The 14,709-nt window shown below is 46.5% G+C and overlaps 1 protein-coding gene across 1 annotated transcript in view; it reads left to right on the forward strand.

The window, feature by feature from the left end:
• The first annotated feature begins 349 nt into the window (after window positions 1–349).
• The window catches only part of INSR (insulin receptor), a 58,866-nt gene continuing 44,506 nt past the window's right edge, over window positions 350–14,709 (forward strand). Inside the window, exons 1-2 of the mRNA XM_064637187.1 lie at window positions 350–627; window positions 8,798–9,349. Of these exons, the coding sequence (XP_064493257.1) occupies window positions 549–627; window positions 8,798–9,349 (631 nt within the window). The 5' untranslated portion in view covers window positions 350–548. The remainder of the gene's footprint in view (window positions 628–8,797; window positions 9,350–14,709) is intronic.

A 14,709-nucleotide genomic window follows, 5' to 3' on the forward strand; every position in this document is an offset into this window, starting at 1 on the left:
TTTTCCCAAACATCCAACCTCAACCTCCTCTCTTTCCATTCGAACCCAGGGCGCGATGCTGCTGCTGAACCGCCCCGTTTTACTCTCTCAAACGCTACCGCGGCTACAGCGGCTCCCCATCAGCGGGTCTCACAGGCGCCCGGGGATCGCAGGTGGATGGATTGAGGGAGGGAGGGATGGATAGACGATGGAGGGATGAAGGGAGGGATGGATGATGGATTGATGGTGCTGCTGCCGCCCCGCCCCCGCTCCTCCCCCGGCCGTCCCGTTCCGTCCCCGCCGGCTCCGCGCCGCCTCTTGCCGCCGCCCCGCTCCGCTCCCAGCTGACGGGGGCAGCCCCTTGTTTACTGGCCGGGGCGCCGCCGCCAGCCCGGCCTGCGCTGAAAGGGGCCGCCGGGCCGGGGCCGACAGCACGGGCAGGGAGGGGCCGGCCGCTATAAAGGGGGGGCTCCGCGGGGCTCCCACCGGCGATGCTCGGCCGGGCCCGGCCCCCGCGCCCGCCCCGCGGGCTCTGATTCGCGCCGGGCGGCGGCGGCGGCGGCGCGGGGATGGGAGCGAGAGCGGCGGCGGCGGCGCTGGCCGTGGCCGTGGTGCTGGGAGCCTGGTGCGGCCGCGGCCGCGGAGAGAGTGAGTCGGGGCTGGGAGAAGGGAAGGGAAGAGGAGCGGGCGCCGGCGGGAGAGCGGGCCCCGTCGTGCCCTTTGTACCTGCGTGGGGCCCGCGGGCAGCGCGGCCGCGGCCCCGGAGCGCTCCCGGGTCACCTTCACCCCCCCGGTTCGGGAGGGCCTGGCGGCCGCTGGAATCGAAAGAGGCACTGCACCGGGAAGGGCTGCGGCGGCGAGCGGACGACGCGTCCCGGCCCGCGGGGCCCCGCTATGGGGCCGGGGGGTCACCGGGGGCCGCGCCCGGGGCAGGCGCGGGGGAGGGCACGGCCCCCTCCTCGGGTTCATTCCCCGGGCTCCTTCCCCTGAGTCCTTGCCCCTGATTCTCTTCCTCTGAGCCTCTTCCCCGGTTCCCTCCTCGGGTCCCCCCTCCTTGATCCCCCACCCCAGTCCCCTTCCCTGGCTCCCCTCTCTGGTCCTCTCCCAGAACCCTTCCCCTGGTCTCCCCTCCGTGGTCCCCGCTCCCTGGTCCCCCACCCCAGTCGCTTTCCCCGGGTCCCCTCCCCGGTTCCCTCCTCCCTGGTCGCCCTCCCCGGTCCCTTCTCGGGTCTGTCCCCAATCCCCTTCCCCGGTCCCGTTCCTGGTCCCCTCTCCAGCCCTCTGCCCCCGCCGCTCCTCGGCCGCCTCAGAACCGGCTCCGGTTTCAGGAGGGTTTAGCGTGGCCAGACGGGGAGGTTTTGTCTTTAACCACTTTTGGGTAGTGGTGCCAAATCCCCAGGTATAAAGGGGGAAATGCTCCGAGGGGATGGTCTGTGTTTACGCAGGGGCTTGTAAAAAAAGAAAAAAACGGAGCGTAAAGATGTTGGGGTGGAGGTCACAAGCTTGTTAAACCCACTGCTGGCTCGAGGTTAGGAATTACGAGCTGTTTTGGTGGGTTACGTTAAATAAACTTGCTTAGGAAATCCCTTTAATTAGAGGTTCTTTAATTTGGGGTGATTTTTACAGATTTTTTAACAAAAGGGAAATATTTATTTAAAGACAGCTGACTGGATCTGTGGATCGTCTCTCCCACAGACAATCTGCTTGTTAACATTCCCATTGGAAAAGGTGGTAGCAAGAGAATCAGTTCAAGTATAGACAATCCAGTGACATTTTTGGGATGTGAATGGTATTCAGGGAATAAAGCAGGATTTATCCATAAAACAGCCTCTTTTTCCAGCAGTAGGACAAATTCCATATTTCAAAAATACCCCAGTTTCTTCCTCATATATGTTTTTATGGTCAAAGCCTTAAAGGGGGCTGGTGGCTCAGTGTTACCTTGGGAGGGTCAGTCCCACTGGTGTGGGCAAACCTGCCCCTTACCATCAGAGGGGTGAAGGCAGTTAACATATAGCACTAATAATAAATAAATACATATATAGCTTGAGTCCAGCAGTTCCTAATTTGAAAATGTTATTATTACTGCTACAGTGAAGCATGTTATTTAGTTCTTTATTTAAATCATATTTGCTTTTTGGGATGCAAATGTGTTTATGATCTTAACTCCATAATCTTTGCTGTGTTAGTACTTGGTGGGATTACTACATGTTCTTGAGTTCATGGATGGAGAAACAGGAGCACAAGATACCAAAGCAAAGTCTGGGCTGGAATATTTTCATGTTATTCATACAGTGCAAATACTTTGTAAAGTATTTTGCAGACAATTCGGACCATCAAGTCTCTAATTCAAAAGGTTTTCAGCTGCTGTGGTGCTTGACTCAGTTTTCTGGGAATGATTAGGTCATGGAGCTCTCCGGTGGGGATGGAAAACAACCCGGACCGAGAGGGCACCAGCCTGGCTCGGAGGGGAAATGCACCTACAGGAGTTGCATAAGCAAACAAATTGTTCCCTGAGCAACGGGGCTGATGAGAGCAGCTTTGTTGGAGCCCTGTGCTCACACAGACAGGCCCCGAGATAATGCTGTTTTCCAGTGACAGTATTCCCCCTATCCATAGTCTTTCCCTTCCCTTCCCCCTTTAGACAGCAGCAGTTTGGGGGAAAGCAGCATGTAGAATGTGTAAGTGGTTCAGAAGGCAAATGGAGGGGGTGGTTTACATTCACACTTACGTCCTTTGGATGCAGACACTGAGTTTTCCCTCCTCAATCCATCCCCTAAGTGTTTTAGGAATACTCTGTGTGAGAGCTCTCTTCCTCTCTTACGTGAGACTGAAGGTAGTTGGTGAGTTCAGAAGTTACTGACACAAGCAGAAACAAGGGTTAAGGAAAGGAGACCCAACCTGTGCATGAAATGAAGATCCATACGTCTTGTTTTGGGAAGAAAAGTAGGTTTGTGTATTTTTTTGTCACTGTGTAAACATAATGCAGCTTCTTGAAATAAATCTCACATATGACTCATGCCTGTCAGTTCATTAGCTGTGGTATTTGGGGTGGGATTTACCTCACCTAGTTTTAGGCATCTACTAATGGAACAACTTACTCTGGGCTCCTTTTGTGGTTAGTGGAAAACTAATCAATGCACTCTCTAGAGTTTGGAGTACACTTCCTCCCCTTCTAAACTCGGGCCCTAAATTTGGGTGCTGCACATGCATTACCTGCTGCTGATGTGGGAATTGGGAATCTAACTGAGATCTCTCCGTCTAAATCATCATGTGGGACAAATTTCATTGGGCATTGCGGTAGTGCTACCCTTAAAAGTAGGTTGCTTCTTAATTATATCTGGCTCACACAGAAGGCTTGGAAACTCATTAAGAAACTGCCCCCTTGTCCCACCTCAACCCTGTGTCAATTTTTGGTGTTGAGAGACTCAGTCTAGAATGAAATTGTGCTCCCAGGAGTGTAAAATAGTAAGAGTGAGTGCAGGAGGGCAAGGCTGTACCAAACCCAGCACCAGCCGTGTCCGTGCGCTGTCCCAATGTGTCCTCTCACTGTTCTGGAGAGAGGCAGCACTTACTGTCTCTGAGCAGTGTAAAACCCCAGAGCTTTCTGGAGGTTAGTTTTGGGGTGACTATCTTGTGGAATGTAAATGATGTTGATATTGGCAATGTGTAGAACCTGTTCCTGCTGCCTTTGAAGCAGGAGGATCTTTAGGTCTGTTGCCATCAACACGGACTTGAGCCGTTACCCCGAGTGATCTCCGTGGTCCTAGGACGTTGTCACCTCACTGCTGATTATCTTTGCCTGGAAAACAGGGCAGGATGAGTCCTGTTTTCTCTTGTGTTTTGAATTGAATGAGGAGAGCATAAAGATAGCCCAAACCAGGCTTTGTAGGCCAGGCTGGGAGCTTATCTGTGCTTTGGGTGACCTCCGTGAGAGGTTTTCCCTCAACTCAGTGGTGCCAATGTGAATTGTGGGAGGTAACAGGCACCTGAGATGTTCCCTGAGGGGCTGGGGGTTTATAGGGGCTCACTTTGACGTCCATATCCAGCTCATTACTCAGATCTAAATGTCTGAGGTGCAAAACTGAAGCTTAAAAATTCACATTTCACAATTAGATGGTTTGTATGTTTATGAAACTATTGCTGCAGTAGGTAGAACTGTCTTACAGTCCTTGCCACTGTCATGTCACTTAACAGGATGTTTTCCTGTCTCAACAGTTATCCCAAGAAAAACCCAAAAGTCCTTTTGCCAGTTTCCTAATACCACTACCTTATGTAGAATTGCAAAGCTTTTGGCTCGACCAAAGTGAGTGTGATTTTTCTCCAATAATTTGTTTATTCGGTAGGCAGCAAACACTATAAAAAAGCAGAATTAACTGATAGTTACCTCAAATGGTTTGTGAGCCTTCTGTGCCAGATTACACTGGTCTTTATTGTTAAAGGCCAGAACTCTGAAGCAGTGAATCATTAAGGTTTGGTATCCACATGATTTACTATAAACAAGGTTTAAGTTCCACCTATTCCCCTGGTTAGACTCTATCTTGAAAACTTAACCTCTGACATCAGATCTGGTTTCTTTATTCAGGATTTGAAGGTTGTTACCAAACCAGTTTGTCCAAGAGGCTTCAGCATCTTGGGGTTTGTTTGTTTGTTTGTTTGTTTGTTTGTTTCATGTGTTCAACTTGGTGTTGGGAGGGGGAGAGAGGCTGATGGAACATGTCTACAATGATTTATTCCGTTTTTGAAGTTCCTGTGAGTAGCTTGGTAGCATGGATGGAGGATGTGCTTCCTCTGGCAGCTGTGCTGCTGGTTCTGCTGAAATTCAGGAATTTATGTGTAGTAGAGGTTTTGCCAGTAGTTTGCATAGGAGTAGCTTTGGGCCCTACTACTGGAGAATCAATTTGTGATTTTTAGTTCCCTGAAAACAGATTTATGTGTTTTTTGAAACCAGGTTGTCTGTGCTATAATTGATGGCTCAGCTTTGCTCTCCATCTTCTTGGATCAGACTTGCCTTGCCTTCATCATGAATGGTTGAGTAATTCCCCTGTCCCTGCAGAAGAACTACTATTGGGGGAAGCAGTGGAAAAATGCTTATTACTTTGCTTTGAACTGCTTCTTGTTGTCTTGGTAACAATAAATTTATGGGATGACATAAACAGCTACTGCATGAACAGGAGATACAAACTGCTGCAAATTCAGAGACGTGAAAAGATGGAGAAATCTCCAACCAAAAAACATATTTTTTATTATTCTACTTGAGGGGGTAAAGAAAAGGAGCTCAGATACTCTGGTGGTACTTACCACTTAAAAACTAAACTGAAGTAGTACATGAAAAATAGTTAACTGTGATTTTTATCTCAATGTGGAAAAAAAATGGTAAAAAAAATTTAATCTGTGTAGATTTACAACTATATTAGTCTTTTATTCAGTTGTTTATTTCAGAAACAAACCTCTAATGTACTCTGAAAGCCTCCTGAGTTTCCATACCAGCCTCCCAGCAGTGTTTGACATCCTTCCACTAAAGGGCTGGTGCAGAACCCCCAGTGCTGGAGCAGAGGATGTGACCATTATTCCATTGCTGCTGCTCAGCTTTGTAAGCAGCAGAGTTTGGATAACTCAGAGGACATCCTGGTTTGCTAGAATGTGTGGAACCCCCTGTCAAGTCTGCTGGCAGCACTCATGACCAATAATGCATTCTGTCTTGGGCTTAAAATGGGTGAAAAATACAAAAATAGTTGTAAAATGCAAACAGCTGATGGACTGTGGATGTTGTACTCCCAGCTCTGGTAGATTTATATGGTTCTTTAACTTTTCAAAAGCTCCACCTGTCTCTTTTTAGATTCAGCTTCAGCAAACCTTTGTTCTGTCACACATCTCAAAATATTGGGTGTTCTTAGCCTTTGGCCACCTCCAGTGGGGAATCCGTGTCAGAAGCGAGGGAGGTTTGTGTCCTGTGTGGATGTTTAAGTTGTTGGATTTTTTGAGGAGGTTAGCAGATCTTTGAGCAGCTTTCAGGCTGTTTGGACCAGGAACAGCATGGCTTATGTTAGTGGTGATCTCTAGAAACCCAGAATTATTTGAATCAGGTTCACGGACAGTGTAATTTAACTGATTTTGAGTGTTTAGGAAGGTGGTGAGAGCTGTGATCTCCAGGGCTGCAGAGACCAGGCTGGGGTTTGATGGGAGCAGACCTTTGGAAAAGGGGTGGAGGGACAGGACAAGGGGAATGGCTTCCCACTGCCAGAGGACAGAGTTAGATGGGATATTGGGAAGGAATTCTTCCCTGTGAGGGAGGTGAGGCCCTGGCACAGGTTGACCAGAGAAGCTGTGGCTGCCCCTGGATCCCTGGAAGTGTCCAAGGCCAGGTTGGACAGGGCTTGAAGCAGCCTGGTCTGGTGGAAGGTGTCCCTGCCCATGGCAGGGGGTGGGATTGGATGGGCTTTAAGGTTCCTTCCAACCCAAACTATTGTGTGATTCCATGATAATCCTCTCTGTGAAGCCTGGCTGGGTGTGTATCTGTTCCTCTGCCAAAGAGGATCATGAATTCCCTCAGTGCTGGGCACCCACCCTGAGGTGCTGAGGTGATGCAACAGTTCCCACCCAGAATAGCTCCTTCAGACCAAGTTCCTTAGCTCTGCTCCTGGACGATAGGAAGATCTCTACAGCCTGAAATGCAGCCACAGCACCAGGAGGGCCTGGTCCTGACTGTACCAAACTGGAGATCTTTCCACCCAAACTCAGGGTTCTCTTTCCATGGAGCTGAGCAGGGATGGCTGTGGGCGAAGGGCTTGTCTGGGGCCAGCTTGTGTCCAGTTCCTGGTGACTTACCTAATTCTAGGCAAAAGGATGAAAGACTGAGGCAATTATGCTCAGTGTGTATCTGCATCTCATGGCCTTGAGCCACAGCAATAGCCTGCAGCTCTTACTCTACAAAGTAATTCTTAGTCTGGAGAGCTGAGCTGTATTTTTTTCCCTTTCCTCTTCCTTAAGGTCACATTCCAACAGGCAGGACTTTATCCTGTGAGACAGCAGCTGGCCCTGGGTACCACCTCAGCACTGCCTGTGTGCTCAACAATAATGAGAACCACTAATAAATAAGAACCAAGATGTTGGATTTTGAATTTATCTGAGTTTTACTGTTGTGGTGACTTGTACAGTGAGTTTTATTTGTCCTTCTGTTACTTCTCCTTTCGTGAAGAAACCACTGCCCCGTACTGTCATGCACTTGCTTCCTTGGAAATGCCAATTTATTTGCAATAAATATTCAGAGTATTTCAGCTGAATCTGTTGCTCTCCCAGTTCTTTTAGCCCCAGGGTGGGATGTGCAGCAGGACAGCTTTGGAGTTACTTCCAGTCTGGGACAGAGAGGTTGCTGCTTGCTGCTCATCGGGCTTCCTTTCCTGCTTTTTCAAGTACATCCCTAATCTTTGAGGCACTTTTTCTTCCAGAAAGCAATTTATGAAACGACTTGGATACAGTGCCAAAAAGTCCCATTGGGCCAGAGCATTGCTTCAAGTCCCATATTAGTGTTGCCAAATTTAATATTTTTTTTTTATTACGGTGGAGCAAATTTTTGAATAATCATTAAGACATTTGCATAGAATTTGGTTTTAACTCCTACAGCAGTGGGCTGTGTGAAACCAGGAGGAGTCAGGCAATCCTAACAATGAAATATTTGTGTCTGCATTAGTTTTGTAAGGCCTGGTTGTTGCTGGGTAATCTCTTGAAGCTGGTGTAGTGATTTTAGAGTTGATGAGCTTTAAATGCAGTGACAAAAAGGCAGAAGATCCTGTGCTTCTTGTTCTTAAGCGGGGAGGGAAGATGCTCTCTAAGCTTTAGACAAAAGGGAGAATCCTTTAAGTGGGTGCAGTGTTCAAAAAAGAAAAATTCATGAAGAATACACCTGGATTTGAATATTAAGGTCTGGCTGATGTTTCTGTGATGTTTAATTTCAAAAGTGAGTTCTGTTATGCTGTGCTGGTGTGGGGCTCTGAATTTCCTTCTTGATTTCTTACCTGTGCTTAGAGTTAACAAAAATATTTTCCTATTCAAACTTTTCTTCCTTCTGCTGGTGCCTGGATTCCTACTGTTCTGTTTACCTTCTAATTTATGCTTCATGTAGTTGTTCACTTTGCCAGTTCTTTGGGTTACTGGTTCTGCTAAATAAACTGCCCAGGTAGTCAAGACAGGGAGATTTGCACCCTTGAGAAAATAATAGCAAAAAAGCCCCAACACCTCATCTGAAAAGAATGCTCAGGGCAAAACTTACTAATGTAGTAAATGACTCCTGTCAGCAAAGTCTGGGCAGAAGCGTGGGCTGTGCTCCTGCCTGTGTGTATTTCCAGGTTTTTCTGCTCTCTTCCCAAGCACTACCATCTCTGGCCACTATTCTTTTCATGTCTTCCCCTCCCTGCAACTATTCTAAATTACTCCCTCTAATCCACTGGCATTAATTGCACAATCTGAGACGAGGTAGGTGTGTCGCTGGCAACTGTCTAGAGAAAACAGCCTCAGTTGCTCAGATGTCTCTTCCTTTCCTGAGGGATGTCTCAGGACTGGTGTTACCACTGAGTCGTGACAGAGGCAACAGACAGACACTCAAAATGGCAGAAAAAATGATGAAATACTCTTTCAGTCTTATTTTGTAACCATAATACCAGGGAATGTTCCCCACAGTGTATTTCTTAACACTTGAGGCCTGCTTGCTTAGAGGGCCACGTGTCCTGGTTATCATGCAGTTGGACAAAACTGTGTATTTAGGAAACTCAAAACAATTAAGCTTCTGTTAAATAAATAAATAACGTTTTCCTTTGCCTCCCAGTTTGCAGGAGCATGGACATCCGCAACAACCTGACCCGGCTGAACATGCTGGAGAACTGCACTGTGATCGAGGGCCACTTGCAGATATTGCTGATGTTTAAAACCAAGCCAGAGGATTTCCGTGAGCTCAGCTTTCCTAAGCTGACCATGATCACAGACTACTTGCTGCTTTTCCGTGTGTACGGCCTGGAGAGTTTAAAGGGCCTTTTCCCCAACCTCACTGTGATCAGGGGGACTCACCTGTTCTTTAACTATGCCCTGGTGATTTTTGAGATGGTTCACCTGAAGGAGATCGGGCTCTACAACCTCATGAACATCACCCGGGGTGCCGTGAGGATTGAGAAGAACAATGAGTTGTGTTACCTGTCCACCATCGACTGGTCAAGGATTCTGGATTCTGTAGAGGACAACTACATTGTGGCCAACAAGGATGACAAGGAGGAGTGTGGAGATGTGTGTCCTGGGACTGTGAAAGGGAAGAGCAACTGTCCCCCCACTGTGATAAACGGCATTTTCATCGAGCGCTGCTGGACACACGATCGCTGCCAGAGGGGTGAGTGCACGGTGGTGGAGCTCAGCTGTGGGTCTGCTGTCAGTTTTTAACCTTCCAGTCCTGTGAAGCATTGGCACAGGTTGCCCAGAGGGGTCTTGAATGCTCCATGCCTGAAAGTGTCCAAGGCCAGGTTGGATGGGGCTTGGAATAACCTGGGCTAGTGGAAGGTGGGAACTGGATGATCTTTAAGGTCTGTTCCAACCCAAACCATTCTATGATCTGTTAGAGAACTAACAGGTACCTGTTGATTGCTGTCTTTAAGCACAGGTTCATAAAAGCCAGGCTAAAAATTGGCATTAGAAGGTGAAGAGAGAACCTTTGTGATGGGGCTGTTTGAGCAGTTCTTTCAGCTGCATATATGAGGAATCCAAAAATGTGTGTTTGGTTTCTCTGGAGAGTCAGGAGCTGCCTGGAGCTCCCCATTTTAGTGGACTGTGAGTGGAACTGATGTCTTGCATAATAGTTGGTGCTCTGAATATCTCTGTTGGTGCTTGTGTAGGGATTTAAAAGTCCAGACTGACTGAAAGGCTGCAGCAAATGGGAACAGGACAGCAGAGAAAAGTCTTTGTGGAATAAACATGACTCTGGAAAGGTGCAGTAACATTTTTCCTGAAACCTTCCCGCCATAAGACCGTTTAAAATACCTGGATGAGTGAGCAGTGTTTGCATAGAGTAAGAAGCAGGAAACCAAGTCAGACCTGAAGAGGAAAAGGGAAGGAGGAGAGAGGACCTGGATGGGTTGGAGGGTGAAATAATGGAGTTTGAGCCCAGGGTCATGGTTCAGGTGAGAAGGTGTGTTCAGAAAGCTCCCGGCTTGTTGCCACTCCTGAACTCCAGTTCTCAAACTCTACTAGAGTTGCTTTTAATTTCATGCAGATTTGTTTTTTCCGAACTTGGACCTGACCTTAAGTTTAGCTTTAATTATATATTTACCTTGATTTATGTCAAATCTGACTTGACGGGGAGCAAAGTGAACTGAGGTGAGACTGACACATTTAGGGTTGTCTGCCTTTCTGGAGGTCGAACATCCAAATGAACCAGTGTGTCCTGAGATGAAATTAGGAAACTTGTGGGCTGGGGAAAATTTCTTGCCAAGCTTTAAATGGCAACTCTGAGTGCTAAGTGCCAAATTTGAGAAGGAATTCCTACCAGTGTGCATAAACTGATGCAATTAATGTGGTTTCCCCTCTGCTACTCTTCACCCCAAAATTGTCCAGCTTCCTTTTAAAGAAAGTGGTCATTTTTTGTGGCCAGAATAACAGGGTATGAGCAAGAAGATGCAAGTGTGTACGTGTGTTCCTTTTTAAAAATAAAAAAAACGTTCTATTTATAAACTTTGGGGTATACAGTTATATCAGCTCTGAAACCTGGTTTCTTATGCATTTCATGTGTTCTGTTTTCTGCTGTTTCATAAGGTTAAAGGTCTGAGTGATGCTTTTCAGTGGCCAGGCCATGGTGTCCCTCATTCCCGTGAATTTTTCTGTGCTACAGCAGACTGGAATGTATGGTTTCTCTCCTTTATACAACTGCCTATATCCATGAAACTGTAGGAATGTAATATTTTACCACTGGGACAGGAATCTCAGCTCCTGAGCCTCTGGTACACGTTCACTGAGTTTGTTGGAGGACACCAATACAGCACCTCAGTAACTGAGCTCAGTTACTACGTCTGTTTGACTTAGAAATTGAGATTTAAATTGGAAAATGGTTCCAAAAGTCACTGTATACAGATGCTCCCATCTGGTTTTCCTTGCAGAAGCTGTGGAGAAGCAGTGCTCCTGCATATTTGGGCAGTGACTGGGCTGCATTTCCCAAACCACTTAACAAGCTGGGTTCATCTTTGTTTTGAACTTTAATTTTTTGTACTTTAATTTTTTGGTACCTGGTGTTTTCAGCACACTGGGATGTGAATTGTCCTGGGCCTTGTGACACCTTCCCATGTATTTCTGAAGTTATTTTGACAGCCTGAGTGGTCTTTTGGACTTTTTAGACTATTTGTGAGGAGCATTTAGACTCTTGAGCACATGCGACGGGAAAGGCGGTGGAGATTAAGTGACATTTATTTAGTGAACCTGCTGGTGGAATCGCTGCATCCTCTGTTCTCATGCCAGCCCATAATGTATCCTTAGCATGTGTAATTGTTGTGTCAAGATCGTTAAGAGCTTGCGTGAATTGTATTTTGGCTTTCCTTAGCCTGAAGAGCCTCACAGCAACTCCCAGTACTCAGGGAATTAATGTCATGAAATCTTTCCCTCTGTGTTTTTTCAGCTTATCTGGGAATCTTCAACAGCTAAAGCAGGTCTGAATTCTCCTGGCTCTCTGGTTTTAAGTGCGTTCTCTTTTATTTTTTTCTCTTCTTCTTCTAAATGTAGCAATTTCAGTATCATTTTCATAGGGAAGTTTGGGTTTGTGTGTTTTAACATAGGTTATTTGTACCTCTGGTTTGTTTTGGTGTAGAATCTCCTGCTTCCTATTTTTTGGTTTGCATCTCGGGATGGGAAGTTGTTGCTGTCTAAACTCATAGCACTGCTGGAGATGGAGAGCACTGCTGCCCTGGGACTGTGAAAAATCCCAAAGGATATGTAAATATTGATGGTTTTGATGTTACAGAGTGTGTATCAATTGACAGAGACAAGTCCCAAACTGACCAGCTTTTCCAGCTTGCAAAGCTTGGAGAGTTGCTGGAGAAAATTAGGTGGGCGAGAAGTTTGGGAGAGCACATGTGGGAAGGCTGTAGGATGTCACAGAAAATTAACTCCCTGCCAGGAGGATGCAGCCAGGTGGGCGTTGGACTTTTCCCAGGTAACAAGTGACAGGATGAGAGGAAACGGCCTCGGGTTGCCAGAGGGGAGATTTAGGTTAGATATTCAGGGAAAATTTTTTCGTGGAAAGGGCTGGAAAGCATTGGACCAGGCTGCCCAGGGCAACGGTGGAGCCACCATCCTTGGAAGTGTTCAAAAAATGTGTGGATGTGGCACTTAGGGACATGGGTTAGTGGAGTTGCTGTGTTGATGATCTTAAAGGTCTTTTCCAACGTTAACAATTCTGTAATTCCATGAAATGCCTTGTGTGTGGGAAGGGAGATGGCAGTGGTTGGGGTTGAAGTGTGTTCCCGGCTATCCCCCATCTGTTCCACACCATTCCCTGACCTTCCCCTGCCAGCTCTCCGTGGTCTCTTACCATTATCCCTCCCACCATCCTGCCTCTTTGGTATTTATTTAATCAGCCCAAAGATCCCAGTTAACTCCAAGACTAACTTTCAGTTACAGCATAGAATTATCTCCAAGGCACACATCCAGGGCTCTGAATCATCCTTGCAGCTACAATTCCAGCCCGGAAATTTTTTTCACTTGGTGATAACATGTTGGAGACAACAAAGTAAAGGATCTTCTTCCAGACATTGGAGCGAAGGTTAGGGATGAAACCAGTGGGGAGGAACTGAAATCATTTGTGGGCAACTGCACCCTTTAAAAAACCAGTTTCAATATTGAGGAATCTGTGTCTGAGTGTAGGGGTGTGTAGGTGGATTCACCATGGATTGGGATCCGTCGGGATGTGCTTCCTCGGGGTTTTATTTTTTTTTCCCCTAAGTCACTTGTGTTGGTGTGAAAAGCAAGTCGGTTCAGTTAAGGCCAACTCATGTTATATTTTGGGTAGGAAGGGAGGGAAATATGTAGTCTGGTTGGAATTTGGGTCTAGCCTGATGCTGTTTATGGCAGCCAAGTGCTGTTCCTGCTCTGTGGGTTTTGTACCTCTCCACTCACATTTTTAACAGGTTTTTTTCCCCATGTGTTCTTACTTTTACTGCCATAAAACCACACTTTTTGGTTCTGTGCAGCACGTTCCTGCAGAGAGAGTCTTTGCTGAAGAATGCAGACAACAAAAATGCTGGAAATGCCACGTCCTAGACCTTGGTCTGGATCTGCCAAACATGATTTTCGTATTTTGCATTTTTCCACTTTTTTTTTTTCTTTCTATGTGTCTGTCACTCCACTTGAGGAAGGAACAATTCCCTCTGAAATAGGATTTCCTGCCAGTTCCCTCTGCATTCAGGCTGCTCTGTCCATACAAAACTTTTAGCAGTTTGCTGGGTTTGACAGTGTAATTATAAAGTCAAGTTCAGCCTTTTATTGCATTTTGGGTCATCTGGAAGTGGAGTAAGGTAACAGGAAGGAAAAGTAGAATGGCCAAATAAAAGTTACCAGGAAAATTATCTGCAATCTCAGACAGTCCCTTGGTGGATACTGAAGGGCCACATTCCTGGAATATAAGGATGGATGTCTGAAATAATTTTTATAGGGCCAGATAGTGATAGGAAAAAGGGGAATAGTTTTAAACTAAAAGAGGAAATATTTAGGCTGGATATCAGGGAGAAATTCCCTACTCAGGGGGTGGTGAGGCCCTGGCACAGGTTGCCCAGAGCAGCTGTGGCTGCCCCATCCCTGGAAGTGTCCAAGGCCAGATTGGACAGGACTTGGAGCAACCTCGGATAGGGGAAGATGTCCCTGCCCATGGCAGGGGTGGAACAAGGTGGGCTTTAAGGTCCCTTGCAGTTCAAACCATTTTAGGATTCATTCTATAGTTCTATGAAATACAGACTTCATTCTTTAGAGGATATGATGAAATTCAAGTTCTGTTCATCCCGAACGAAACCTTTGCAGGAATCTATTCTTGGTCTTGGGATTTCTCATTACCAGGAAATGTGAGTTACTAAGTGTCTGGGCCATTCCAGGTCTGTTGACAGACTCTTTCTTTCATTTATTATCTTGCTTTGTGTGTTAAAAACAAAAGTTGTCTCTCAATTAGTGCAATTTGGAAGTTGTGGCAGAATACTAAATTTGTGGAAAGTATATGAAACAATTAGGGCCCATTGAAGGGGACATAAAACAGCAGATGGAAGGGATGACAGCCTGGAATAACTGACATGTAGAGGAGCTGCTAAAGAAAGATTCTGTGTGAAGATAATAATGTTTGTCCAGATTTTGGGCTGTGATTTTTGGGGCAAAGCAGGAGTTGGACTCTGATCTTTGTGGATCTCTTCTAGCTCAGGATATTCCATGATATTTTTTTTTCTTTCTGTGATGTTGGGAAAGCAGATCTGGAGACAAAGGGACACAACCTAATCTTTCTTTAATTTTCCTGTGATTTATCCAGGGAAAATTCTGTGACAGATAGGGGACAGGTGAGGAAGTACAAGCAACATGACAAAGCACTGAGGAAAAAATTGCTCAGCCTGAAATGTCCTTCAACTACTGTGAAATAGCACCGAGGGCTTTCAGAGAGAGCAATGCCAGCAGAAACTGTACAACTCTGAATGTCTTCAAGGCAGGTTTGAATAACAAAGTTCAGAGGTGTGTGTG

The sequence above is a fragment of the Pseudopipra pipra genome, chromosome 27, assembly GCF_036250125.1.
Source record: "Pseudopipra pipra isolate bDixPip1 chromosome 27, bDixPip1.hap1, whole genome shotgun sequence".
NCBI lineage: Eukaryota > Metazoa > Chordata > Aves > Passeriformes > Pipridae > Pseudopipra > Pseudopipra pipra.